Genomic DNA, 25,669 nt, shown 5'->3' on the forward strand with positions numbered 1-25,669 from the left:
TGCAAGGTGACAGCAAGGCTGGGGGAGGGGCACCCGCCTTTGCTGAGGCTTATGTAGGTAAACAAAGCTGCAGGGAAGTTCAAACTGGGTGGAGCCTACCACAGCTCAAGGAGGCTGGCCTGCCTCTGTAGAATCCTCCTCTGGGGACAGGTCATAGCTAAACAAAAAGCAGCAGAAACCTCGGCAGAGGTCAATGCCCCTGTCTGACAGCTTTGAAGAGAGCAGTGGATCTCCCAGCATGGAGGTTGAGATCTGAGAACAGACAGATTGCCTGCTCAAGTAGGTCTCTGACCCCTGAGTAGCCTAACTGGGGGACATCCCCCACTAGGTGCAGACCAACACCTCACATGGCGGGGTACACCCCTGAGATGAAGCTTCCAGAGCAAGAATCAGACAGCAACAGTCGCTGTTGAGCAATATTCTATCTATCTTCTGCAGCCTCTGCTGCTGATACCCAGGCAAACAGGGTCTGGAGTGGACCTCAAGCAAACTCCAACAGACCTACAGCTGAGGGTCCTGACTGTTAGAAGGAAAATTAACAAAACGAAAGGACACCCACACCAAAACCCCATCAGTACGTCACCATCATCAAAGACCAAAGGCAGATAAAACCACAAAGATGGGGAAAAAGCAGTGTAGAAAAGCTGGAAATTCAAAAACTTAGAGTGCATCTCCCCTTCCAAAGGAACGCAGCAACAAAAGCCAAAATTGACAAATGGGATCTAATTAAACTAAAGAGCTTCTGCACAGCAAAAGAAACTACCATCAGAGGGAACAGGCAACCTACAGAATGGGAGAAAATTTTTGCAATCTACTCATCTGACAAAGGGCTAATATCCAGAACCTATAAAGAACTCAATCAAATTTACAAGAAAAAAACAACTCCATCAAAAAGTAGGCAAAGGATATGAACAGACACTTCTCAAAAGAAGACATTCATACAGCCAACAGACACATGAAAAAATGCTCATCATCACTCGCCATCAGAGAAAGGCAAATCAAAACCACAATGAGATACCATCTCATACCAGTTAGAATGGAAATCATTAAAAAATCAGGAAACAACAGGTGCTGGAGAAGATGTGGAGAAATAGGAACATTTTTACACTGTTGGTGGGACTGTAAACTAGTTCAACCATTGTGGAAAACAGTGTGGCAATTCCTCAAGGATCTAGAACTAGAAATACCATTCAACCCAGCCATCCCCTTACTGGGTATATACCCGAAGGATTATAAGTCATGCTGCTATAAAGACACATGCACACGTATGTTTATTGTGGCACTATTCACAATAGCAAAGACTTGGAATCAACCCAAATGTCCATCAGTGACAGACTGGATTAAGAAAATGTGGCACATATACACCATGGAATACTATGCAGCCATAAAAAAGGATGAATTTGTATCCTTTGTAGGGACATGGATGCAGCTGGAAACCATCATTCTCAGCAAACTATCACAAGAACAGAAAACCAAATACCACATGTTCTCACTCATAGATGGGAACTGAACAATGAGATCACTTGGACACAGGAAGAGGAACATCACACAGCGGGTCCTAATGTGGGGACGCGGAGGGGGAGGGATAGCAGTAGGAGATATACCTCATGTAAATGATGAGTTAATGGCTGCAGCACACCAACATGGCTCATGTATACATATGTAACAAACCTGCACGTTGTGCACATGTACCATAGAACTTAAAGTATAATTAAAAAAAAAAAATCTACTTCTCAGCAGCCTTTTTGATATGATTAGGTTCAAAGGACTGCACGGTTTTCTGTGTTTCTGCTTGACAGAAAATATTTAATTTTTCTTAAATGAGTGAAAGAGATTAATACTTGTATTACTTCTTGACTAATAAATGGTAATATCTTTTTAAGAAAGAAAAGTAGAAAAAGTCCTACTTCATAGGACTTTTCATTTATTTATATACACATATGGTTTTATTAGCTGGAATTGTTTTTTAAAGATTTGTTTTAAATAAATTAAGATGAGGAAAATTTTCTTTTCCTAAAATCTTGACGGTATTTCAGAGTACATGTTGTATTGTCCATGCTTGTCTTCCAAAATTAACTACATATAGCAAGATTGGCACATCTTTTGTGGGTATGGTATATTTTTAATCTAGGCATCACATTGATTTGAGCTATATAATTATTTTGAAATGCTAGTGCTTATACCCTATTTACTTGATTGTATATCTCAGAAGTAATATGGTATGTGTATATAATTCCTTCTTACCCTATTCGAGTCAATTCTTGCTCTGGAAGTATAGATGGGAGGTGGGATGTTGAAAGCCTGAGGAACCAAGTACTCCTCAGCATCCATCATATCTTCCAAATCCTCTTCATCCAAGAGATTCTGAAAGAACTTGCTGTCATTTGGACTGGGAAGCTTCATACGATCATCACCCTAAAAGATTGCCCATCAGACACAAATATGATTCTTTCTTTCTTATCTTAAATATGTGGTCTCTGCAATAAATTTATGTAATATCATAACAAATGGTTGAAAAATTCATACACACATTAAAAAACAACAACAACAAGTCTTTAGCACAACCACCAGCCATTAAGAAACCTATAACATGCTTAGAAATGATAGGGCCAGGTAAACACACTTTAAGCAGAATATGATAAATACCGTTAGAGAATAATAAAGCAAAATCAAAAGATGATTTTAGGGAGGTAAAATCAACTTCAGGTCTGAAAATAATTGTTCACTGCCCAGATCGTGTATGGGTTGCAACTTGAAGAATAAACAATAAAAAGTGATCGATTTATCAATGTTTATTTTATTTGGTTGGTTTGATGCTGTAGGATTATCAGGACCATAGGGTCTATACTTTATTCTATAGCATACTGGCTACATTTTCAAAGTAGTGACATTCAAAACTCATAGTGCAAGTGGCAAATGGAGTAAAGGAGTATGAGAAAGACACCAAAACCTTTGTTATGCTCTTCCTCACCTCACCTTAAATATTTTTCCTATATTTTTAAAGTTACATAATTTTTGGAAACAGTTTCAGCTCATGAAAACTAATTTTGGGGAAAAAATAAATGGAAATAAGTATCTTCTAAAACCTAGCTTTCATCTTTATGTCAGACTATTGATATGTAAATAAAGGCTACCTTGTTTTACTGAGGAAACATAATTCACTGTAGTCCAAGGCCCATTTGTTTATAGTTTAGGTGTAAATAATCATAGAGAAATATATATATATTTTTAATTATCCAGTCTATTTTTCTAGTGTTAAATAAAAAATATTCCTTTGGCTGGTTGGTTGATTCAAATGTGCATCAATTCATTTGAATTGAGTTATTGCTTGGATACTGCCTATCCCTCCAAATAAAACAAAACATTTTTAAAAATGTTTTTGGGTAAATTAAATATTAATATACTGAAACTTTTGATTCTCTGTCTTCAAGCACGGGCAAGATTAATAATGTGTCTTCCTTTTGTTCTGAGAAATGAAAATTATACTAATGAACATGACTTACACGTAATGTTAATAAAATCAAGGTGCTAAAATAAGTGTCTGAGGATCAAGACCTTTTCATGTATACGTATAATCATAATTATCTGTTCAATAGCAGAGCCACTTGAATACTAAGGGAAGGTGCTAAAAGGTGGATCTGACATGAAGTAAAAAAGCTCTTTTCCATAAGTAAGTCATTTCACATGATAATCTGCTTAATCAGCATGTTAGTGGTCATTCCCACAGTTCCAAAGTCCCGATATTACTCATTTTGCAGTGAGTTTGTCATCAGTCTAGTCTTAAACGCATAAGTCAAATGTACTAACCTGAATAACTAGGTATCTTTGAGGGTCTCGAGCCATCCTTGAAAACTCAGCAGCCAGTTCCTTAAATTTAGGTCTACTGTCAGCATCAATCATCCAACCTGGAAATTTACACAGTGAAAATGTCACTATATCCATAATTAAAAGGAGTTGAAATTTAAATTTTGTGAAAATATGAGCAAAAGTTTGAAAAATGTTGTTTTAATCATAATGATCTGAAAAAGAAAGAAAGCTAGTAAAAGAAACAACTCAATTGATAAGGCTTTATCAGTCTCTGTTGATATTCGTAACTAAATGTAATGTACTGTCAAACAAAAGATACATTTTTTTCTCTGATGGGTATAGATGAGGTGACTGCAATATAAGCTATTTTGTATTAGGAGTGACATGGGAGAAAAGATTTGGTTACAATGCTTACACTGGCACAAAGGGGAAAAGAGAAATTAAAAGCAAATGTCTTGTGCTATATTTGTCCTGGTGGACAAAAAAAACAAAAACAAAAACAAAACAAAACTAATGCAAAGTGATTGGTAATGCCTATTCAGCAATAGACATTAGCTTATCTTAGTACTAGCTTGTCTAGCATAAACATACTATCAGCAATTTTCAAGGTATGTATTATTATTTAGCTGGGAGTCTAAATAAAGTAGACCTTATCTCTACAGGCTCTGTTTAGCTAATGAGATGACAAGAATAAAAGTACCAAGCTTTCCTTGATTTCCTTGCCAAATTATCCTCTTGTTAGGTATTAAAACTCCAAAAGAAAGGTAAAATTCTGTATTAGAGAAAGTGTTTTCTTGGTTTTATATAATTTCATCAGAGCTAAATGCTAATGAATTTCAATCATTTCCTATGCTAGTTATAGGATTAGATTATATAAGACATGCATGTTTTTAAACTTTCTTCCACAGATATCTACCAAACAATATTTAATAGAATAAGACTGTAAAGCTTTTTCTTTCCTTTTCTGGAAATTCAGTTTTTATTCTTATTCTGGGAATTTTTTGGGTATGATTTTATGTATCATTAATGTCATCTGCTTTTTTTTTATCTCCAAACAAAGCTCAAATGCTCTGTATTCTATATGCATTCACTTGAAAAAATGCTTGCTAATGCCAAGATGCTAATGAGAAAATAGGTGTTTCTGAAACTATTGAAGCCAAAAAAGGTTAACCACAGTTGAGGTATTGGTTTCTCTCCAACTAAATATTGAGTAAATAGAACTATGCTTAGTGAAAAGGGCATGCTGACCTGAACTGCAAAGAACATTTTTTATTTCCTCCCTCACTGTCAGAATGTATCACACATGTCATGAATATAAATCTGAGTAGACCTGGGTCCAAAGTCTCTTATTAATAAGATGCTTATTCACCTTCACAAGTTTGTTTCTTTGCTAACCCGGTGTAAATCAGAAGGGGAAAACCTTAGATTATACAAGAGAAATTGCTACATGTTAATCTCACTTAAATTAAGCCAGAAACTCCAGAGAGTTCCTTAATTCTATTTAAATTAAGGGCCTGTGCTTCAAAAACACATTTATAATACATATGTGACTGGGGCATGGGAAGAAAAAAGAAAAGTAAGAGTTTGATGTAAACAAATGATCAAATTGAAAAAAGTAAACATTTATAATCTTTTTAGCTCACTCTAGATTCATTTCTTCCCACTTCCCATCTTATCCTGCTAATTTGCTCTTGACTAAAACCCATAGACCCATTTCTATTAAATTAATTTTTAAAACTATCAGTTTCCAGTTTTTTTCCTTCATGTTTAGATCATTTATGTAGCCTGATATTTTCCCATAAAGGTCACTAATGTTATTACTAACATTCCTGTTAGTAATGTTACTAAGAACATTATTGTGACTAATTACCTCTCTTTATGACAGGCAATTTGACTGTCATGGAGATTATGAGAGTAAAAGAGTCATAATTTTGACTTCATAGCATGGAAGAATATTACTTTATATTAATAATAGTCACAACAAAGAGGCATTTACATGTTCCCTTCATAATTGTTTTTGAACTGTTGTATTTTTCAATACAGAGAAATGTTATACAGATTGAGTAATCTGTGCTATTACTTTACTAAGAATGATGATGGTGATGATAACATTATTTTGCAATCTTACATTTGACCATGACCATGTAAACGTCAATGGTGCAGATGGGAGGCTGAGGCAAACGTTCTCCTTTTTCCAATAAATCAGGGATTTCTCGCGTTGGAATTCCATCATAGGGTTTTCCTCCAAAGGTCATCAGTTCCCATATAGTAACTCCTATATTGGAGAAAAAATTCTTACTTAAGCATATTAACAACATATTTTGAACAAACTGGCAATATACCACTGGTAAAAGAATACTCCTTATAGGTCAATCAAAACACCAATCAATTAAAAAAAAAAGCTCCACAAATTCCTGTATCCATTTTGAGAGCCCCAATGTCAAAATCTTTGTGGGGGAATTCAATTTTCTTATTACTGTCTTGGAATTTCTAATGGATAGAAGAGACAATTTACAGTGGATATCAGTGTATAGAATCTGTTTCCCATTTCTGCCTATAGGTAATACTAATGTTTGCTGATCCAAGTTATATTTCACTATACCATGTTGCAGTCCATAAAACAATTCATTTACTATACATACATATGTATTCAGTAACAATAAATATGATTGCCAGTAAAATAAGATATTGACTAACTTTAAGATTAGCATCTTTGCTATTAAAGGCTTCCGGAATAATTACCTTATGTTACAATAAAGAATTGTGACTCTCTTTACCTTACACAAAGAGAACAGTTGAATAAAACAGATATACTTCGTTAGCAAATATGAAAGCCTGAGTGAGGAATGTTTCATATGTAATATATAGTACATGTGAAGTAGGCATCAACAAAATTGTGAAGGGGATAAAAAGTAGTTTATTCTTTAGGTAATAAAATGGCTTTCTTGAATCACTGGGACATTTATTTTCTCTGCAAAAGCAAATACACTAAATGTTAGCATGCAAATAGCCAGTTTTGATGATAATGATGGTTCTGATTTCAGCAATAATATACACACTAAGTATCATTTTTGTGATATAATGATCATATAGTTTAAAATAATATTTTCTTAAGGGTAAAGATTTTTAAGTTCAGAAATGGCTAGCTGGGCACAAAAATATTACAAAGTGAGTTTTGGTTGATGTACATATACAGTCATCTTTCAATATAAAATCCATTAATTAGAGCTATGTTTTCTTTCCTACTGCCATCTATAATGAATTATTTACTCAGGCTGAAGTCGTTTTTAGTTTATAACAGTTATCATTGACTGATAACAAAAATACAAAGCTTAAAATATAAACCTATGTTGAATTTAAAATTATTCTTTATAATAGAATATTAATTATTACCTGATTTTTTTGGTTAAAATATTTACATCTTAGGATTTTAGGTATATTGTTAACATGTACCTAGTGATAATTTAATTGACTGATTGTTATTACATCTTTAAGTTTGTATATTAAGGAGTAGTTCCTAAAATATATCATAAAAATTTTCTCTGAGGTGGGCTGCAACAAGTTAAGTGGATGACTGTTCATCTCTAGATAGTCATACTTACAGAATATATATATATATTATATTTTGGAATATTTTATATTTAGAATATTTTATATTTTAGAATTTTTTATATTTTAGAATGATATGTTTTACATTTTAGACAGGGTCTCAATCTGTCACCCAGAATGGAGTGGAGAGGCATGATCACAGCTCACTGACCCTCAACCTCCCCAGGCTCACATGATCTTTTCACCTCAGCTTCTTGAGTAGCTGGGACTACAGACATGAGCCACCATGCCTGGCTGATTTTTGTATTTTTTAGTAGATAAAGGGTTTCAGCATGTTGCCCAGGCTGGTCTCAAGCTCCTGGGTTTGAGCCATCTGCCTACGTCGGCCTCCCTAAATGCTAGGATTACAAGCACGAGACACCATGCTGGGCCTAGTATATATATTTAAGGAGAACATTTTGTTAACTTAGATAGGCAGTTATAAAAGATAGAGTAGATACTCTCACATCTCTATCAGAACTCCCAACATAAGCAAGATACAAAGCAACTGTAAATCAAAATAATAGAAAATATAATAAACAGAAACATATAAATACAAAAACAAAAGTCAAAATATAAAAACTCTACTTCTGATAATAATCCAATTATATGCTTGTAAAGGTGATGACAAGATAGGGTTAGAAAAGGATGGTTTCATGCAAAAGAACAATATCAAGAAAGCTAAAATAAAACAATCTCAAATTTTACTTGCAATTCCTTTATCTTAAGATGTATATCACAGCCGATGCTTATTTTTGTAAAAATAAAAATTCACCTAGTGAGAATTTTCCATAAAGGTGCACTGTAAACAAGGTTATGCAACTTCCTCTGCCTTTTACGCCTTTTGCAATCAACTATGATATATCATAAAAATTTTTAAGTGTCTTATGAATATGGGTTGATGACCTGGGCTGTGTTTCAAAACAGAGTACTACCTATCTTTTTATTTATTTTTGATGAACAGTTCCTGGGATTTTGCAACTCAAAATGAAGAAAATTGTTACAGCCTGAGTAACAAGATTTTCCCCAAAAGACAAATTTTACTATTAAAAATATGACTGTTCTGCCAACTTTACATATATTTTGAGCTAATTTAAATTTGCTTTCAGGAGATTGCCACATTTGATTCAGTGAATTGTAAGTAGAAAAAGAAGAAAAAGAAAAAAGTATATACATATATAAAATATACTATATTATATATAATATATAAATCTGACATAATATATATTCTATAAACCTGTCTATATCATGTAACATATAAATGCTAATCTACATGTTAATCTGTATCATATAATATATAAATTTATCATAGAATACATGTAATAGATGTTTTTCTATACACTTACAATAGTTTAGGAAGTAAGTTTTGTCAAGTATTGACAAGAGTTGTAAGTTCGAAGTGACTGAATGGTTTATATCTTTTTTTCCAACAATGCAAAAAAAGGTAAAACTTTTTTTAAGCTTAAGTTTGAGTAAAATAAATTGTACCATGCGTTTAAAACTCACCACCACCCTTTTATTTAAGTGGGTGCTATGCTTTTTTATTTGTAAGAAATGCCAATTTTATAAGATATGTTTAAACTTAGAACCATATTGACTCCTTCTTGGTAATACCGGACTTACATTTAAGTAGCCAGACAGATGCTCAATAGCTCATCTTAACAATTAAGTTAAGCACAATAAAATAAATGTTCTAATTATAGATATCACTCTTTTCCACTTCATATTATTCACTATGTAACATTTCTGTTACTCCACAAGTAGTTTGTAAATTAAAATTAATGTTGTAATTAGCAGTCTTCTCTTTTTACCATGTTCATTGCTCTAACTTACTGCTGTCAGTAATTTTTCTTAGTTATGACAATAATCTGTTTTCTACTATAGACCATAAAAATTCTCATATGTAAAAAACACACAAAAAGTTAGTTTTGTTTTTGTTTGACTATTTACTATATTCAGAGTTATGTTTTTGAAAGTTGCTTAAAATTAACGCCATGAAATTCTATGAAATTGTCCCTAAACCAAAATTGGCTGAATATTTTTCCTGTCAAAATGATCAGGCCCGTTGCTATCAAACCAAAGCTTATGGAAAACATCTTAGCAGAGATATTAGTATATTACATTGTAATAAACTAGAAAAAAGCAGAAAAAGGCAGATAGGAGTGCTATTTAGAATATTTTGTTGTTCTTCAATGAGAACACATGGACACAGGGAGGGGAACGTCACACACAGGGGCCTGTCGGGGCATGGGAGGCAAGGGGAGGGAGAGCGTTAGGACAAATACCTAATATATGCGGGGCTTAAAACCTAGATGACAGGTTGATGGGTGCAGTAAACCACCATGCCACATGTATACCTATGCAACAAACCTGCAGGTTCTGCATGTGTATCCCACAACTTAAAGTAAAATAAAATAAAAGAGAATATTTTGTTGTTCTTTTTTTCATTGAGAAAGCAAAGAGTTAACTCCTTTAGGAAATTAGGCTTATAAATAGATATTTATAACACAACAAAATAATTTAGCTTAGGATATTTCACATGAATTTAACATGTGTATTTTTGCTTTACAAGCTTTAATTCGCAAAGAAGATTTATTTACCATAGCTCCAAACGTCACTCTGATGGGTGAATTTCCTGTAATGTATACACTCCAGAGCCATCCATTTAATTGGCATCTATAGGGAAGTAAGAAGTGAAAGTTTTAAAATTACATTAAAAATTCATTTCTCTATGTATTTCATAAATGTGAATCTCTGGGCTGGACTTAATCATATTTTTTAAATTGTATGTGTGTAGATATAACTATAAATATATGTTAATTTATAAAATGCATAAAGTGAAATAATCTAAAGACATACTATACTTATTCATTTTTTATTTTATTTATTTATTTTTTGAGACAAGGTCTCACTCTGTCACCCAGGGTGGAATGCAATGGCACAATCTCAGCTCACTGCAATCTCTGCCTACCAGGCTCAAGTGATCCTCCCACCTTAGCCTTTGAGTAGCCGGGACCACAGGGGTGCGCCACCATGCCTGGCTAATTTTTGCATTTTTTTAGAGATGGGGTTTCATCATGTTGCCCAGGCTGACCTAGACCTCCTGAGCTCCAGTGATCTGCCTGCTTTGACCTCCCAAAATGCTGGGATTACAGCCACCATGAGCCACCATGCTTGGTCATACTTATTTATTTTTTAAAAAAGCTTTATAAACAATTAAAGGTAAAAATAATTAAGTAGGGATAACTTTCTATAGTTCTTAATTAACTTTCAGTAATTAAGTTGCTAGTAAATATTATGATTTACAGTGTCAAATCTAAACATCTAATACACATGCTTCTAAAAATGTGTTTATAGTTTTTTCTCAACAAATGAGATTTGTTATATTTTCAGTTATCCCTTTTCACCCTCAGACACATTTTGGGCCACCAGTACAATGGACTCTTTCTATACTTGCCGCCTCCCTTCTCCTCTCATATAATTTGGCCAATAAAAGGCCTAAAATCGTGAATTCCAAAGTTAGGCTTGCTTTGTTTTCCAGCTTCAAATGACCTCTCTCATCTTGGTTAGCCAGTATCGAAAATATGTACCATTTTCAAAATAGGAACTCTATAAAGGAATGTGAGGGGATCAGCACAAATCTATCATCACTACAAGAAAAACAACTCAACCCACATATCCTGCTGATGATGGGCCAGCAGAATGAGTTTCAACTATGAAGGGCAGCATTATATAGCTGGGAATAGAATTAGATTCTATGGAATAAAGATAAACACTTCTACTGTGCAGTTGAAAGCTTAAAACTAAATAGGCCTTTGAAATCATGAGGCTGGCTGCTCACCAAGGTGACACCAAGGTAACTCTATGACAGAATCATGGTATTCAGTGAAAGGGAACAGAAGACACATTGAAAGTAATTTCCCTATGGGCAAGGAGTTAGCAGACTTTATGGACTACGGACATTGTGTTAAAGAAGTAAGTTTAAATCACAGGTAGCTTGATAAAGACTTAATGGTTACCAAGTATTTAAAGCGGTAATGAATCTTGCTTTAGACAAATCTTATGTCTCAAATCTTATGTTCTCAAGACAAGTGAAGCCATGTGATTTATAGACTTCAACTTCTGTGCAGTCTTATAGTGAATTTCAAAGCTGTGGTCTCAGACTACTGCAGTTTGGTAGCAAACAGGCAAAATAGGGTAGTTTAAAAAATTTTTGTGTTCTTTTGCCTTATGATGAAGTTAAGCATTTGGAAACCTAACATTGCAAAATATTTATAATATATATTTGGATGACCCATGATAAATAAAGCATATAATAAATATATTTACATGACATGAGAATAACAGAGTTTTTTTTTTGTTAGTGTAAGCTTATAGGTCACCATAGGCTAAGATTGCATTTGCTTATTTCATTCGGGCTTCCTGACCTTAGGTTTCACCAGGTGAAGCTAGAGGGACCTCCATATGAAGTCTAGTCCTAATAGTTTGGCCAAGAAAGGCAAGCTAAAGAGAAGGTTAATGAGGAAATACAAGACATGGTACTAAGGCATGGATTGAGACCATAGAGTGGGTGAAAGAGTCAGGAATGCCGTTGTCAGGCACAGGCTGAGACTAGAGGGTCAGAAAAGTTAGATGAGGCAGTGGCTCTGTTCAGGGTTGTTTGTACCACCTAAACTTTTCTCTAGTCTATAAGAGAGAAGGTATGTTATCTGTCAGAGTTAGTGCTATAGTCTTTAGATCAATGGGACAATTTCTACAGCCATGTGTTAAAGTTTAATTTCTAGAAGCCCTAAGGATCTACCCCTTTCCCACCACTGGACCTAACATGAAGGTCACCTGGGTACAGACCATGTATCACCTTATTTTAGCTACTTTTGAGAAATAGAAGCTGGTAATATATGGCATATATATGTGTACATGAAATACATACACACACAGACATACCCTGAGCAGGAGAAAAGGCAAATGGTAGAACCAAGGTTTTATAATCTCCTAAGCTTCAGGCTTATTGATTTCTTGTATAAAATATAAGGAGATAAAAGGATATTATACTACATTTTCAAGCAATATTGCTCTCAAAAAGATATCCACCTTTCCTCCATCAGCATTGTATTCTTTTTCATCTCCTTCCAAGAGTCTGGCTAGTCCAAAATCTGTGATTTTCACATGGTTTGGAGATTTCACTAAGACATTACGGGCCGCCAAATCCCGATGAACGAGCCGTCTTTCTTCCAGGTACATCATTCCCTGAAAAACATCAAGTTCCTTAATGATAGTCAGTTAATGCCTAGGTTTTTCCTTTTTTTCTAAAAAGAGTTCTCTTAGCCTTCAGTTGGAAGTGCCTAATTTTTTAAGTGAAGCCAGAATCCTAGAATATTTTCAAAATTAGAGAAAACCTGATTTTGGGGGAGAGCAAACCACAAACAGCTTTTGGTCTTTTCTCCCTAAAGTCCTATGAGACAAATGAATTACTTTCACATGAGCTAAATGTTAGATCATTATTTTTCCAAGCGACTTGATATCCTTTTGCAAACTCTTTCTTTAGTGAGGTGTGCAGGTGTTGTAGCAGATAAGCTAACATATGCTTGGATTGACCCACATATTTGTAGTCATTGCTTCTCAATAACTTCTGCTTCATGTCATCTCCCCCCTACACATCCAAACAAATATCTCTATCCATAATTTTTAGAAATATTTCATTTGAGGTTTAATGGTGCCAAAATCACCATTATAGACTCTATGGAGGCTGAAGAATTATACTATGATATTATACTAAGAATTATACTATTCTTATTAATTATTCACAGAATGAAGTATATACCCTAGAAGTCTTAAAAACCTGTAATTTTTAAGAAGGCTTCTATGGTATCAGTAGTCACTATGAGAATCCATAGTGAAATTACATAGTTTGTAATGACACTGAAAATTAGTCTTTAATATTTTGACTTTATGAAACATACAGGGAAATTAAAAATAAAATGTGTTGCTGTTTAGCAGCAAGAGACATAGCTGGCTCTCCTCACAATACATCCACATGTAACAATATATAACATATGTATTAATATCTATACAAATTCAGAAAAAATAATCCAGAGGAGTGACAATTACTTTATTAATTATACTTCAGTACTAGGTAAACTAAGAGTTGCTAAACATTATGTTTAACAAAATAACTTATGTAAAACTAAGGAAATAAACCTGAGGCCAAGAATAGAGTGAATATATTTTTGTTGAAGAGTTAGGGGAAATTCTATATTTGATTACTTTAGTGGTACAATGGTCATCATTTAAAAATAGATTAGAATTATTATGAAATGGTTGAACCATACTCTCATGCCAATTGCAAATCAATGCTGTTGGCAGTTAACATTACAACTGCAGGATTTTGAAGGATTAATGGTTTCTGATACCAAAACAAAAGCTGTAGAAAACAGACACATAAATCACACAGGTCAAAAAATTATGAACCGTATACCTGGTGTAGTGTAAAGAGAAGATTACTTCAAACAGCATCATGAGCCAACCCCATATAAATGCACATTAAACACAACCAGTGGAGATACTGCCTGATATGGTCTAATCAGTCAACAGTTGGGTGACACTGTGCGGATGAGTGTTTTCTGAAATCAACTTACAACCGAGATTTATGGGACTTTTGCCTGCTCTCCTAAACAGTGCTTTGTGTTTGAGTACATTAAATTAGAAATTCCTAGAATAAAGTACATCTGAGAACATATAGCCCTTATATGACTTAAAGGATCAAAAAATAAACAAATAAATGCATTGCCTTGGAGATAAAATATTTTCACATCTTCCCAAATAATTCTATCCCTTTAAGAAATGTTCATGAAACATTCATTATTCTTTCTTATCACCTTCGTATCAGAACATGGAATATATGTTGGCAACAGGTTAATGCATACTATGTGTTGGACTACTTGCCAGACACCGAGAAGACAAAAAAGATTCAGATAAGGTCTGTACATTAAAGGAGAACAGAAGCTAATTAATAAAGTGGGCAGATGATAGGGAATAAAAACTTGAACGGACTGATGTGATACATGCAAGGCATTTAAAGAGAACTCTATTCTGAGGCCCTTATGTAGTATAGCTTAGCAAGTATGCATGAGAGGAGAGACTTCAAAGCGGTACCAAGGCCTAAGTAAGGGTTGAATGATGTCTCCCAATTGGGCAGAGTGAGAGTAAAACTGCAGGTGAACAGAACAAGCGCAGGGGCAGCAGTACCATGGCGTACTTGGACAAAGACATGCAATTCTGTATTTTTAAAGCATACTGTATTAGGGAGGGACAGTGGTGAGAAGTGAAACTGAAAACAAAAGAAGAGGCAGGGTCCAAGAAGGGTCCCTTATATGTCATGGTGAAGAACTTAGACTTTTGTATTTCATGCAGTATACAATTAGGTGATGTGGAAATTGTTTTAAAAAGGGGAGTGAGGCCGGGCACGATGGCTCACGCCTATAATCTCAGCACTTTGGGAGGCCGAGACAGGTGGATCACAAGGTCAGGAGTTTGAGACCATCCTGGTTATCATGGTGAAACCCTGTCTCTACTAAAAATACAAAAAATTAGCCAGGCGTGGTGGTGGGTGCCTGTAGTCCCAGCTACTGGGGAGGTTGAGGCAGGAGAATGGCGTGAACCCGGGAGGCGGAGCTTGCAGTGAGCCGAGATCGACTCTGTCTCAGAAAAAAAAAAAAAAAAGGAGGGGGGGCATGAGATTATTGTTGGACACTTTGAAACACTACTCTGGTGTTAATACAGAGAATGGATTGGACATCTGTGTAGCTGAAGGCAGGAGCCACTGCCACAATACAGAAGCAAGGTGATGGGAGTGTAAAATAAAGGTTTCAAATTTGCAGTCCATGGACTACATACATCCATTTTTCAGATTTTTTTTTCTTTAGTCCCCACACTGGGTGTGGGTCAGTCATTCTCTTCAGCTGAGACCAACTGTACCCCAATGAGGGTAATCCCAACCCATTTTCCAAGATCCCACTGCTATTTCTTCCCAGGAATTCTGTTTCCATCACTTATGACACTCGTCTGCTCCTACATGTAAGAGTATCGGAACCTTCAACTAAACTAGGCCAGAAGGAATACTATCAAGAGGATAATATCAAGGAATATTTATAAAATTAAGTAATCATCCTTAGTATTTGTTTGAATGATGAAGAAAGAGAATACATTGAGAACAATTTTGTTTTAAGACTTTTACCATTTAGGTGGATACTGATCCCTTGAACCAAATATCGTTCTAATAAAAATATCATTTTTATATTTCTTAAACTTTTGCAGGAAGAGTGATATGTACTTTGCCAATAGGGAACTAAGGCACATTCACCAAAAAATTTAAAACTGTGCTATGATCTGAATGGTTTTATGTCCTTCCTCAAATTCGTATGTTGAAATTCTAGCCCCCAAAGTGATGCTGTTAGGAAGTGGGGACTTTGAAAGATGATTAGGTCATGAGAGTAGAACCTCATGAATGATATTAGCAAACTTATAAAAGAGACCTTAGAGAGATCTATTGCTTCTTCAGCCATGTGAGGTTACAGGAGCTATGAGCAATCAGGAATCGGATCCTCAGCTAGACACTAAATTTTCTGGCACCATTATCTGGGACTTCCCAGTCTCCAAAACTATGAGAAATGAATTTCTGTTTATGGTATTTTGTTATAGCAGCCTGCACAGACTGACACTCTAATGACATACTCCACAATACAAGAAAAACTTCAGAAACTCCAAGTTCTTTGAAATTCTACACACAAAGCTCAGTGAAGAATAGAATAGAAAGAATATTCTGAAGCTAAATACTGTTTGTCCAGAAAAGGTACTTTCTTCAAAATAATGAGAAATCAATTTTAAAAAACTAGGTGACAATGTCTAGACAGTTTCCCTCACCCACCTGACCGTCACTAAAATCAATAAGAACGTAAGTATCTATATCATTACCAAACCATCAAAATACATGTTTATGGTTGCTTTGTAACTATGAAACATCATTATACAGATGCATGCTTTCAAATCATTACTTACTAAAGCCACCTTAGTCCTACTTTCACACCCTGAGAGTGTTGAATCATCTATGGATTGCTCAAAACAGTTTTCTCTACATCACAGTTATTAAATAGGATTTTCTTTGTGGAAGATCTCATTTGAGTCACGCTCTGCTATATTCCTTCAAAATGAAATCACTCTTCAAATTAGAGTGTCATGCATCTAAGGTGGCAGACAATTATTAGAAATAACAGTGACAAAAACAAACTGGATGAAGTCTCTGGAAGTTTCAAGATGAACAAATAAGGGTCATTCATTATGATGCTGTGTTTTGTGGGTAAAGAAACCTTATACTCTGCGCTGTAGCAGTTCTCATATCCATGCCAGGCCAGCTTGGGTAAAGTAAATTATGAGAAGATAATACTGACGGCAACCACAGTTGACATTGACCCAGTACTTAGAACACAGCAGTCATTAAAGTAAATGTTGCCACATTGGTTGGTTAACTTAATCCTATGAGATGCGTACTGTTGTCATATTTTACATATGAGAAAACTAAGGCTAAGTGAGGTCAAGTTACTTGCTCCAAGTTATCTAATCAGGGATCCTCAAGCCTTGGGCCATGGAGCAGCACCAGTCTGTGGCCTGTTAGGAACTGGGCTGCACAGAAGGAGGTGAGTGGCAGGCGAGCCAGCATTACTGCCAGAGCTCTGCCTCCTGTCAGATTAGTGGTGGCGGCATCCGATTCTCATAGGAGGCTGAACCCAATTGTGAACTATGCATGCGAGGGATCTACATTGTGAACTCCTTATGAGAATCTAACTAATGCCTGATGATTTCAGGTGGAACAGTTTCATCCTGAAACTATGTCCCCTGCTGGGTCCCCACAAAAACAGTCCCTGGTGCCAAAGCTTGGGGACTGCTGATCTAGCTAATGCATGGTAGAAGTTGGATTGGATCCCTTGCTGTGTGGACTCTACAGTCTACATTTTTAAGCCTATCTTCTCTCTTAATGGGTCACAGGGTTATGTGGGCATGGATAAATTAATGAACATAGTGGTCATACAGATTTTTGTTTTTGTTTTTGTTTTTGTTTTTGAAATAAGGTCTAGCTCTGTCATCCAGGCTGGAGCGCAGTGGCGTGATCAGGGCTCACTGCAGCCTCAACCTCCTGGCCTCAAGCAATCCTCCTGCCTCAGACTTCTAAAGTGTTGGGATTACAGGCATGAGTCTCTGCATCCAGCCACTTGAAGTCATATAGCTTTAAAAGGCACTAGTACTTTGGCAGAAAAAAAAAAAAAAAACTGTTATCTGGTGTTTCTGTGAATGTCAGAACATAATGCAAGTGATTACCTCATTTTTTAATTTATATTTTAAACTCAGTTAAATTATAGCATCTTTTTGTAAGTTCGCAGGAATTTGAATTGTGCAAACTACAGACTGTTCTTATTTTGGTCACAGAGTATGCAAGATGGTAGAGTGGGTATGAGTAGAGATTCTGTGATCAATTGCCTGTTTGAAACCCCAGTCCTGCCATGTTCTAGCCCTATCACTCTGAGAAAGTTATTTAATCTCTCTGTCATCACCTTCCTCTCCTCCTCTCTAAATGGGCATAACAGCACCTATCCTTCAGGTTGTTGTGAGGTAAATTAGCATATGCAAAGCGCTTAAATAGCAATTGGCATATAGTAAGTGTAGAACATGAAAACCTTTATTACTGCTCCAGGGATAGCTATCAACAATCCTAGAATGCACAAGAATTACTTACCCTCCTTAACTTTAATTGCCTATTTCAGAAAATCTGTGAACCTCAGCTAATATATCACAGTGGGTGTTTAATAAATGTTTGCAAATGGTGATACACATACTTATAACCTACCCATCATGATTAATGTGTGAATACAATTTCAGAATTATTACTATTCAAAGTATTATTTTAACAATAATTCACCCAAGGATGCTGTCATAGAGGAATAAAGAAAAATTAGAAGACATATTAAAAGATTTTGTGCCCTCTATAAATACATCACAGACTAAAGAATTTAGTGAAGATAAAGGTCACGAATAAAATAGATCTGAAAGGTTCAGTGCTGCAGAATGTTTTCTATGGGTTAATAAAATAGATTTTCTACACCAGGATAACTGCCACTTACCACACACCATGGAGGGGAGTTTCTGAAAGAAGTGTTTTAGGGTTATTTTGTCTATCTACTTCATGATCCAAATGCCACAAGTCTGATTTTATCGAAACTATTCAGAATTTACCATTACCCAAACTATTCATAATTTTACCATTTTTCATGCCTTCTCTGTAAGCCCTAGCAAGTTTTCAAAGAATGCATACTTACTTCATGTTTTGCTCATAGCTCTTAAAATGTGTAATCATAGTAAATACAAGTTAACTACAGAAGGTCAAATTGTATGCTTGATTTTCAGAAATGAACTTTGATATAAAATCCAAGGAAAAATGTTATTAGAATTGAATTTAACATTTTAATCTCTGGTTAGAATCAACTCATATAAACAGCTTGTGGAAAAGAACAAAGAATGACTTAATTTTAAAATATTGGTATTGACAAACACCTAGCCATGACCTTCTTTTCAGTCTTATGATACATGAGTCACAACAATCTGGCAAAAAGCATTATTATTGTTTTAATTCAATGTGAAAATGTATTTTGCCCAGCTGCCAGAAGCTAAAGGAAGTCAAGAGAGACTGGACTATTTCTGACAATAAATATTTGCTTCTCACATATTGGCCATGCGACAATTTCATCAAATACACGTGTGGAGCTAAAAATTTCAAGCTGCAGTCAGCTCACAGGCATTAATCTCTAGCATTAATCTCTGGAGTTAGCAAGAGAACATTTTTTTTTTCTGTTTTCATTCTAATAACCTGAAGCTTTCATAATAACAGGAAGCTTCAGGAAACCTAACTTCAAATGAAAATATCTCCTTTTTACTACCTTTCCTTCTAAAAGCAATTCTTTCCCTGGGGGAAAGAAGAATCCAACTATAATGCTTACTACGGTTATAGCTAAAGATATAAGCATGTTCAAGGAAAGAAAGGAATCTTTGGATGAAGTAACTGATTTTATCCAAATAGCGCATAAAGGGAATATAAGGGGCTCAGTAATGGAATCAACTGAGCGATCTTTTTAACCAGCAGAAGCTGGTTCATGGCAGAATAGAAAGAACACAGAGCTGAGTGTTGTGAGACAGAAGTTTTGGACATATTGTTAACTAGGTTTATGACCACAGGTACTCATTTCACCTCTGCTATAAAAGTGATGGATTGGCTGAAATGATCTCTGAGGTTACTGCTAGCTTTAAATTTTTATTCCATGATAGATGAAACTGTAAAATATATCTATCTGAAATATTAAATTGTGGGCCAATAATAGACACAGAGAACAGTAAAGAGGTAGAGTAGATGTCCCCCTTCAAATATTTAGTGAGAGTCATGAATATGTTTTAGTAAAAATCATCTTAGTACATCCTAAGTTTAAAATATAAGACTCCAAAAACACTGGCTACTTACTAGCTATGTGATTTTGGTCAATTTATACAACACTTATGTTTCACTTTCTTTATTTGTTAAATGCGGGTAATAATAGTATCTACTCTGAGGGTTGTCTTGAGGATTCAATGGCTTAAAATCTGGAAAACATATAAACATTCACTATTATAAGAGATACCATGTATTTTTTTAAATAAATAAGCACAAGTTTATCTTATTAAAAATATAATTTGACTACTTTGAAGAAAAGGCAGCCAGTTGAAACACCTGTTGGTTACTCAGCACTGTTAGGTGAAGTAGCTTCTCATTCTACTTGTTCCTGAATGTTCTTCCTATTATTCTATTCAGAGGAAGAAAAGCAGATTCATACAGCTGTCCTGAGCCAGCATGGAGTTAACACTCATGGTTAATTCTAACACTTCCAACTGCAGCCATGATCTTCAAGAAGCCTGGTTAGGTTGCAGATTTTAAGAAGACTTTGGAATATTAAGGACAACCAAATTTCTGTCATTTTAACAATATATAATAAAAATTATTGTTTGCTATTTATTTGAAAATTTTCATACATAGTCCCAATAATATATTTGAGTGTGTGTGGGGTGTGTATGCATGTGTGTGTGCATACACAATTGCATGTTAGGAGATGCTGTGGTGTGCTGCCCAGAAACCTCTTCAGGACCTGGACACTCAGCTGGAAGTTTTGGCTGTTGATAATTCGTCTCGGCTTCCTCACTCTTGGGATATTGACACTCCAATGCTCCATCTATGCTGCAAAGAAAAATAGCTACTTTCTGGACAGACTTACAAAATTCTGGTCTTATGGTTCATTTACTCCAACCACAAACATGTATAGAGTGCCAGTTACTGATGCCAGGCAAATTTCAAGTTATCAAAGACACAGTGAAATGCATAAAAAGTTGGTTTTTTAAGTGCCTCCAAAGGCACCATCCCTTGGGGAACCCAGCAAAATTAAAGAGGCTTATTTAAAAGCCTTCAACATTTATTATGTGGAAGGAAGTGTTTTCTCTTCACTGAATTCACAGAGCACCCCTTTTCTAGATTACATTCAGTTTTGTGAGTTTCATATATGGCTTGTAGTCTACTGCGTATAGTTTTATATATATGGTCATATAGCATAATGGTAAGGAGCACTGCTTTTGGAATCAAGCTGCCCGCAAGACAAATCTTAGTTCTGATAAGTTTTGTCATGCACTAGTACCACCTTTGAACAAGTTATTTTATCTCTCTGTACATTAATTTCCTTGTCTTAAAATAGGAGTAGCAGTAGTAACACAGGTTTCATTGTGTTCTTGTGAGTTCCCATATACAGAGGATTTAGAACAGTCACTGGCAAATTAATAAATGCAATTCAAAATGTGCAATATTTATGATGGAATGTGGGAAAGCAAACCCTGCCACATTTAGGTGAAGCCCCAGATGTTGATATTAGTCTCCCAGGGGAAGAGAAGGGGAAGACCATTTTCAGATTCCTGAGGCCGACAGAGATAACAGATTTTTTTTTTTTTTTTAATTCTTGCTCCCTACATTTTCTTCAGAAGTTTCATTTACTACTCATGGCAAGCTTTTAAAATATCCGTTTGAAGAACAGTCTCCTTGGTACTTGAAAGCCTTCTTAAGAAAACCAGAAAATAAATAAATGAAATCAAAAACAAAAAAGTAAATTAAATAGCATGTATGAAAAGCCTCTGCTTTCTTACTACATTGTGAGTAAGAAGCTCACCTGCCTGCATCAAGAGAATATCAAGCATGCTACAGTGTTTTCTCCTATTGACCTCTTGCCAATATGATTACAATAGGAGAAGTGAATCGTGCAGTGTCCGAACTCTCACAGGGAGGTGTACTTAAAAAGGATTACTTCTACTCCTTAGGCAGCCGATCAATAAAGATGTGGTTTGCAATGAGAATGGAGATGTCTGTGGGCTGTAGTAGTTATCCTCTGTGTCTCTTTAGAAATTAATTAAAAATCAATGAAGTGTGCAACCTATTAATACAGCAACCTCTAGATTAATAGAAGCTGAGCCTTTCTCTGAGCATACATATTGTGCAAATGCATTCAGAGACTATAGAGGGGTGGTTGAATGTCTGACACCTTAGTAATAATTGAGCAGAAACAGATCATTCCTAATATTTTGTAGTTTCACAAAATTGCATGCTACTGGTGGAAAACCATAAAGCTTAGGGACAGGGATATGTATGTACAATTTTCCTTCTTAAGCTGATTATATAAAATTGTATGAGGTATCCTTATTACAAAGCAAAACTTCTGCCATCATATAGACCTAAAGAATTTCAATAACTATTTTCTTAAGTGTGGTTTACATATTTATATGTCCCGGCAGTTAAGTTTATTTATAACTGCTGAATATTTTTATGTAAGTATCTTTGCATTAAAAATGTGAAATTCCTAGAACACTAAAGGCTCTTATGCAACTTGAGTATCCACATTAGGAGTTGAAAAGTGGGTCATTCAATTCAGTTCTGCCTTGTCTCATTTGGACGGCAATGGGCTCGGCCCCACTATGCAAATATCTGCCCAACACATGTAAAGCTCGCAAGAGTGGCACTTACATACTTCCTTCTGGAAGTCACCCAGCCACTTCCAAACTTCCTGATCTGTCCCATGCTCTCCTTCCTCAGGCTTTTTCCTCTTAAAATCCTCAGAAGGATTTGTACCATGGCTTCTGTTTTCATCTAAATCCCCTAGGGTTGATTTTGATGTCCATTTCGACACACATCCTTGTTTCTACCTTTGCATTCTTCCTCAGAATTCCAGGGCTTTGTTTCCATCTAGTTTCTGCATAAAGGCTAAGAGAAAGAGATTCCTGCTTTGCACCTTGGCTCATTTTCTAGCCTAACATTTCCATAGAAGTACCAGATATCATCACATTACTTAAAATGTGAATCATCTATCTTTAATCATTAAAACTGTCAAGAAATTGTCCTGGAGAGTCTGCTGTCATTACACGTTTCAGGACACATGTGATGGTATAGTAATAATACAAATTTCACTGTTTCTTGGCCCAACCTGCTTGCAGATCATCTGTAGCTCCCTGCCTCTAAGAAGCCTTTTGCAGGTATTTCTAGGGTTCACCAGAAACCTCATAGACACTCATGGATAATCTTTCTTATTTTTTGTTTGTTTGTTTTTCAGGACTCTTCACTGATATCTGCAGTTGTTGAACCCACAGTTGAAGCTCCTGTGGAAATGCTGATATCTTTTCTGGGGCTGCTATCTCTTGATGCTCCAGAAGCTGCAGCTTATAATGTTTCAAACCATTGCAATTATGCCCTTCCATCCTCCTCACCATGTCAGTGCTCTGCTGGCTTCCACACAGCCCTACGGAGGAGTTCTACCCTCTTCTGAACTTGTGCCTTATTTTGTCCTCAGCTGTATTAGTAGCTATTCTTGATTTCTTAGTAACAGTCTCCTTAAAAATCTTCAGTAACTTTAGATACTCATTCCATAAAGGCTCAGATCTAGTCCAAAAGGTAGCCATGGAAAATTAACATATTTCTCTTTGCTTAAGTCTCCTCTTTTTAACCATGTGCATTTGCTGTCATTTCCGCATTCTCCTTTACCCTTCAACAGACATGCACACATATCATGCACATACACCAAACCATGTTTTCACTCAGGTAGCCAAAAAAGCCCACAAGCAACTTGACTCCACTTGACCCTCCAGCTTCTTTTCTTGTAATTCTTCACGTTGAACTCGATGGCCAAGCAAAACTGAAAACCCTCTAATTTCTTTTGCCTATACTTACTATTTCCTTTATCTGGAACACCCCCTCACCATACACTGCTACACTCTTGCTACCGTGCTACAGAGACACGCTTGATCAAATTTAACGTTTCTTAGATCACAAATTAGATGTCATTTCCTCCACAAGATCTTCCCAAGCTCCTAAATAGATGGGGTCACTCTATAACATAATGATAATTTCCAACTTTATCTGTATCTATAGACAGATAGCTATCTATCCATCCATCCATCCATCCATCCATCCATCCATCCATCCATCCATCCATCTGGAGCTAAACCCTGAGATTATCAAGCATTATTTTAAAACAACTTTTTGGATTTGTGGCTAAATCAAAGTTATTTTATGATCAGAAAGAACATAAACTTGTATGCTCAGACTTTATAAATGCTATACAACAAATTACCCAATGCTAACAGTTTCATGTAGAGAGTAGATAAAACACAAAGCTGAAATATATATGTGTGCATATACACACACACGTATATATATGTATGTGTTATATATATGTATATATACCTCTAAATATGTATATGTGTGTATATATATATTGAGATTTATACATATATATTCATATGTGTGTATATATATAGAATCTCAATAGAGCACTCATCTATTGACTTTATTAATTCGTCAAATTATTTTTAAGAGAATTAAACATTAAAATGAGTAATGGAAGTAGAAAGCTGTATTTTTTCAGCTTGTTCAAGTCTGAAAAATAAAGATTTTTATCTTCTATTCTTCACTTCAAACCCTTATGGATTGTTGAGTACCTGGAACTGTGAATGGTGTGTTCCTGTGGAGATGACATAGCTCAGTTTAACCCTCCTCATGTTTACCAATTTCATCACGTTTTGGGACAGTCAATAAATAGTAGTCGAAGTAGTCGATTGATTGATTTCCTCCTCTCCCTACTCCATTTATTCATCCTTACTCTTTCTATTGCTTTTGGATCAAGAGGTTAGGAAAGAAGAAATTCCCAGCAGTAATAAATATACTTGCAAATGTAACCTCATAACAATTAAAAATAAAGGAAGAGAAAAAGGTATCATAAATTTTAATATTATTGGCAATAATTTTCTATTGCTAATGATGATTTTTATTACACTGTCCCTTTGCTTTTTATTTTTTAGCATTAAACATCTGTTAATTTTCAGGCTTACTTGCGTATATGTTGCAAATTGCTTGCTCAATATTTTTAATTCTGGAATACTATTTGGGCTTTGGGCTAAATGCTATCGGTTTTCCCACAATTGTTAGGAAATTAGGGTATTGTTCATGCACACTGACAACGTGAAGTTTGAAAGCTGACCTCTTCTTTTGGTCTCCTCTCCAGTTCACAGATTTATGTGGTTAATATCTCATATGAAAGAAGGTTAAAAGCACATATTATAAAAACGGTTCTAAAGGGTCATTTTTAACCCATTCCTGTTTATCATTGGCATCTGGGGAGTGGAGTGCAGCAAGGAAGGGTACTTTCTGGGACAAGACTTCCCAAACTTCATTATCAGCTCTGCTACTAACTATATGCAGCCATAGGCATGTTAGACATGTCAGTTACTCAGTCTGCCAAGATCTTCATCTATAAAATGGCAATAATAATACTTATCTCATAAGATTGTTATGAGAATTAATGAATGACTATATGTAAAATTCACAGAACAGTTAAGAGTAAACACTCGATGTTATTAGTATTATGTCCTTTGTCCAGCACCTTGCATTACAGATGATTCTCATTTTTAAAAGTTCAGTTTTTTAGTAACTCGAAATTCCCTTAGTATAAAAGTGTGTTTTATACTTAGAATCCCAAAGAACATCTATTGACTGCCAACCACATCTCCTGATAATGCTGTCTTTCCTATAATGGTTTAATTTCAGCACCCTTACCATCTTTAACGTTTGTGAGGGTTTTTTTGTATACTTTCATTTCTGTGTATAGTTATCTGTATAACATTT

At 35.3% G+C, this 25,669-nt stretch overlaps 1 protein-coding gene across 4 annotated transcripts in view; it reads right to left on the reverse strand.

Annotated features, from left to right (window-relative positions):
- Window positions 1-25,669, reverse strand: part of ERBB4 (erb-b2 receptor tyrosine kinase 4) — a 1,160,906-nt gene that overhangs the window by 36,195 nt on the left and 1,099,042 nt on the right. For all 4 annotated transcript variants that reach the window (XM_007966140.3, XM_007966143.3, XM_007966144.3 and 1 more), the window contains exons 21-25: window positions 12,487-12,642; window positions 9,996-10,071; window positions 5,936-6,082; window positions 3,808-3,905; window positions 2,245-2,415 (exon numbers count right to left, since the gene is read on the reverse strand). In XM_007966140.3, coding sequence (XP_007964331.2) covers window positions 2,245-2,415; window positions 3,808-3,905; window positions 5,936-6,082; window positions 9,996-10,071; window positions 12,487-12,642 — 648 coding nt within the window. The remainder of the gene's footprint in view (window positions 1-2,244; window positions 2,416-3,807; window positions 3,906-5,935; window positions 6,083-9,995; window positions 10,072-12,486; window positions 12,643-25,669) is intronic.

The sequence above is a fragment of the Chlorocebus sabaeus genome, chromosome 10 (genome assembly GCF_047675955.1).
Source record: "Chlorocebus sabaeus isolate Y175 chromosome 10, mChlSab1.0.hap1, whole genome shotgun sequence".
Lineage (NCBI taxonomy): Eukaryota > Metazoa > Chordata > Mammalia > Primates > Cercopithecidae > Chlorocebus > Chlorocebus sabaeus.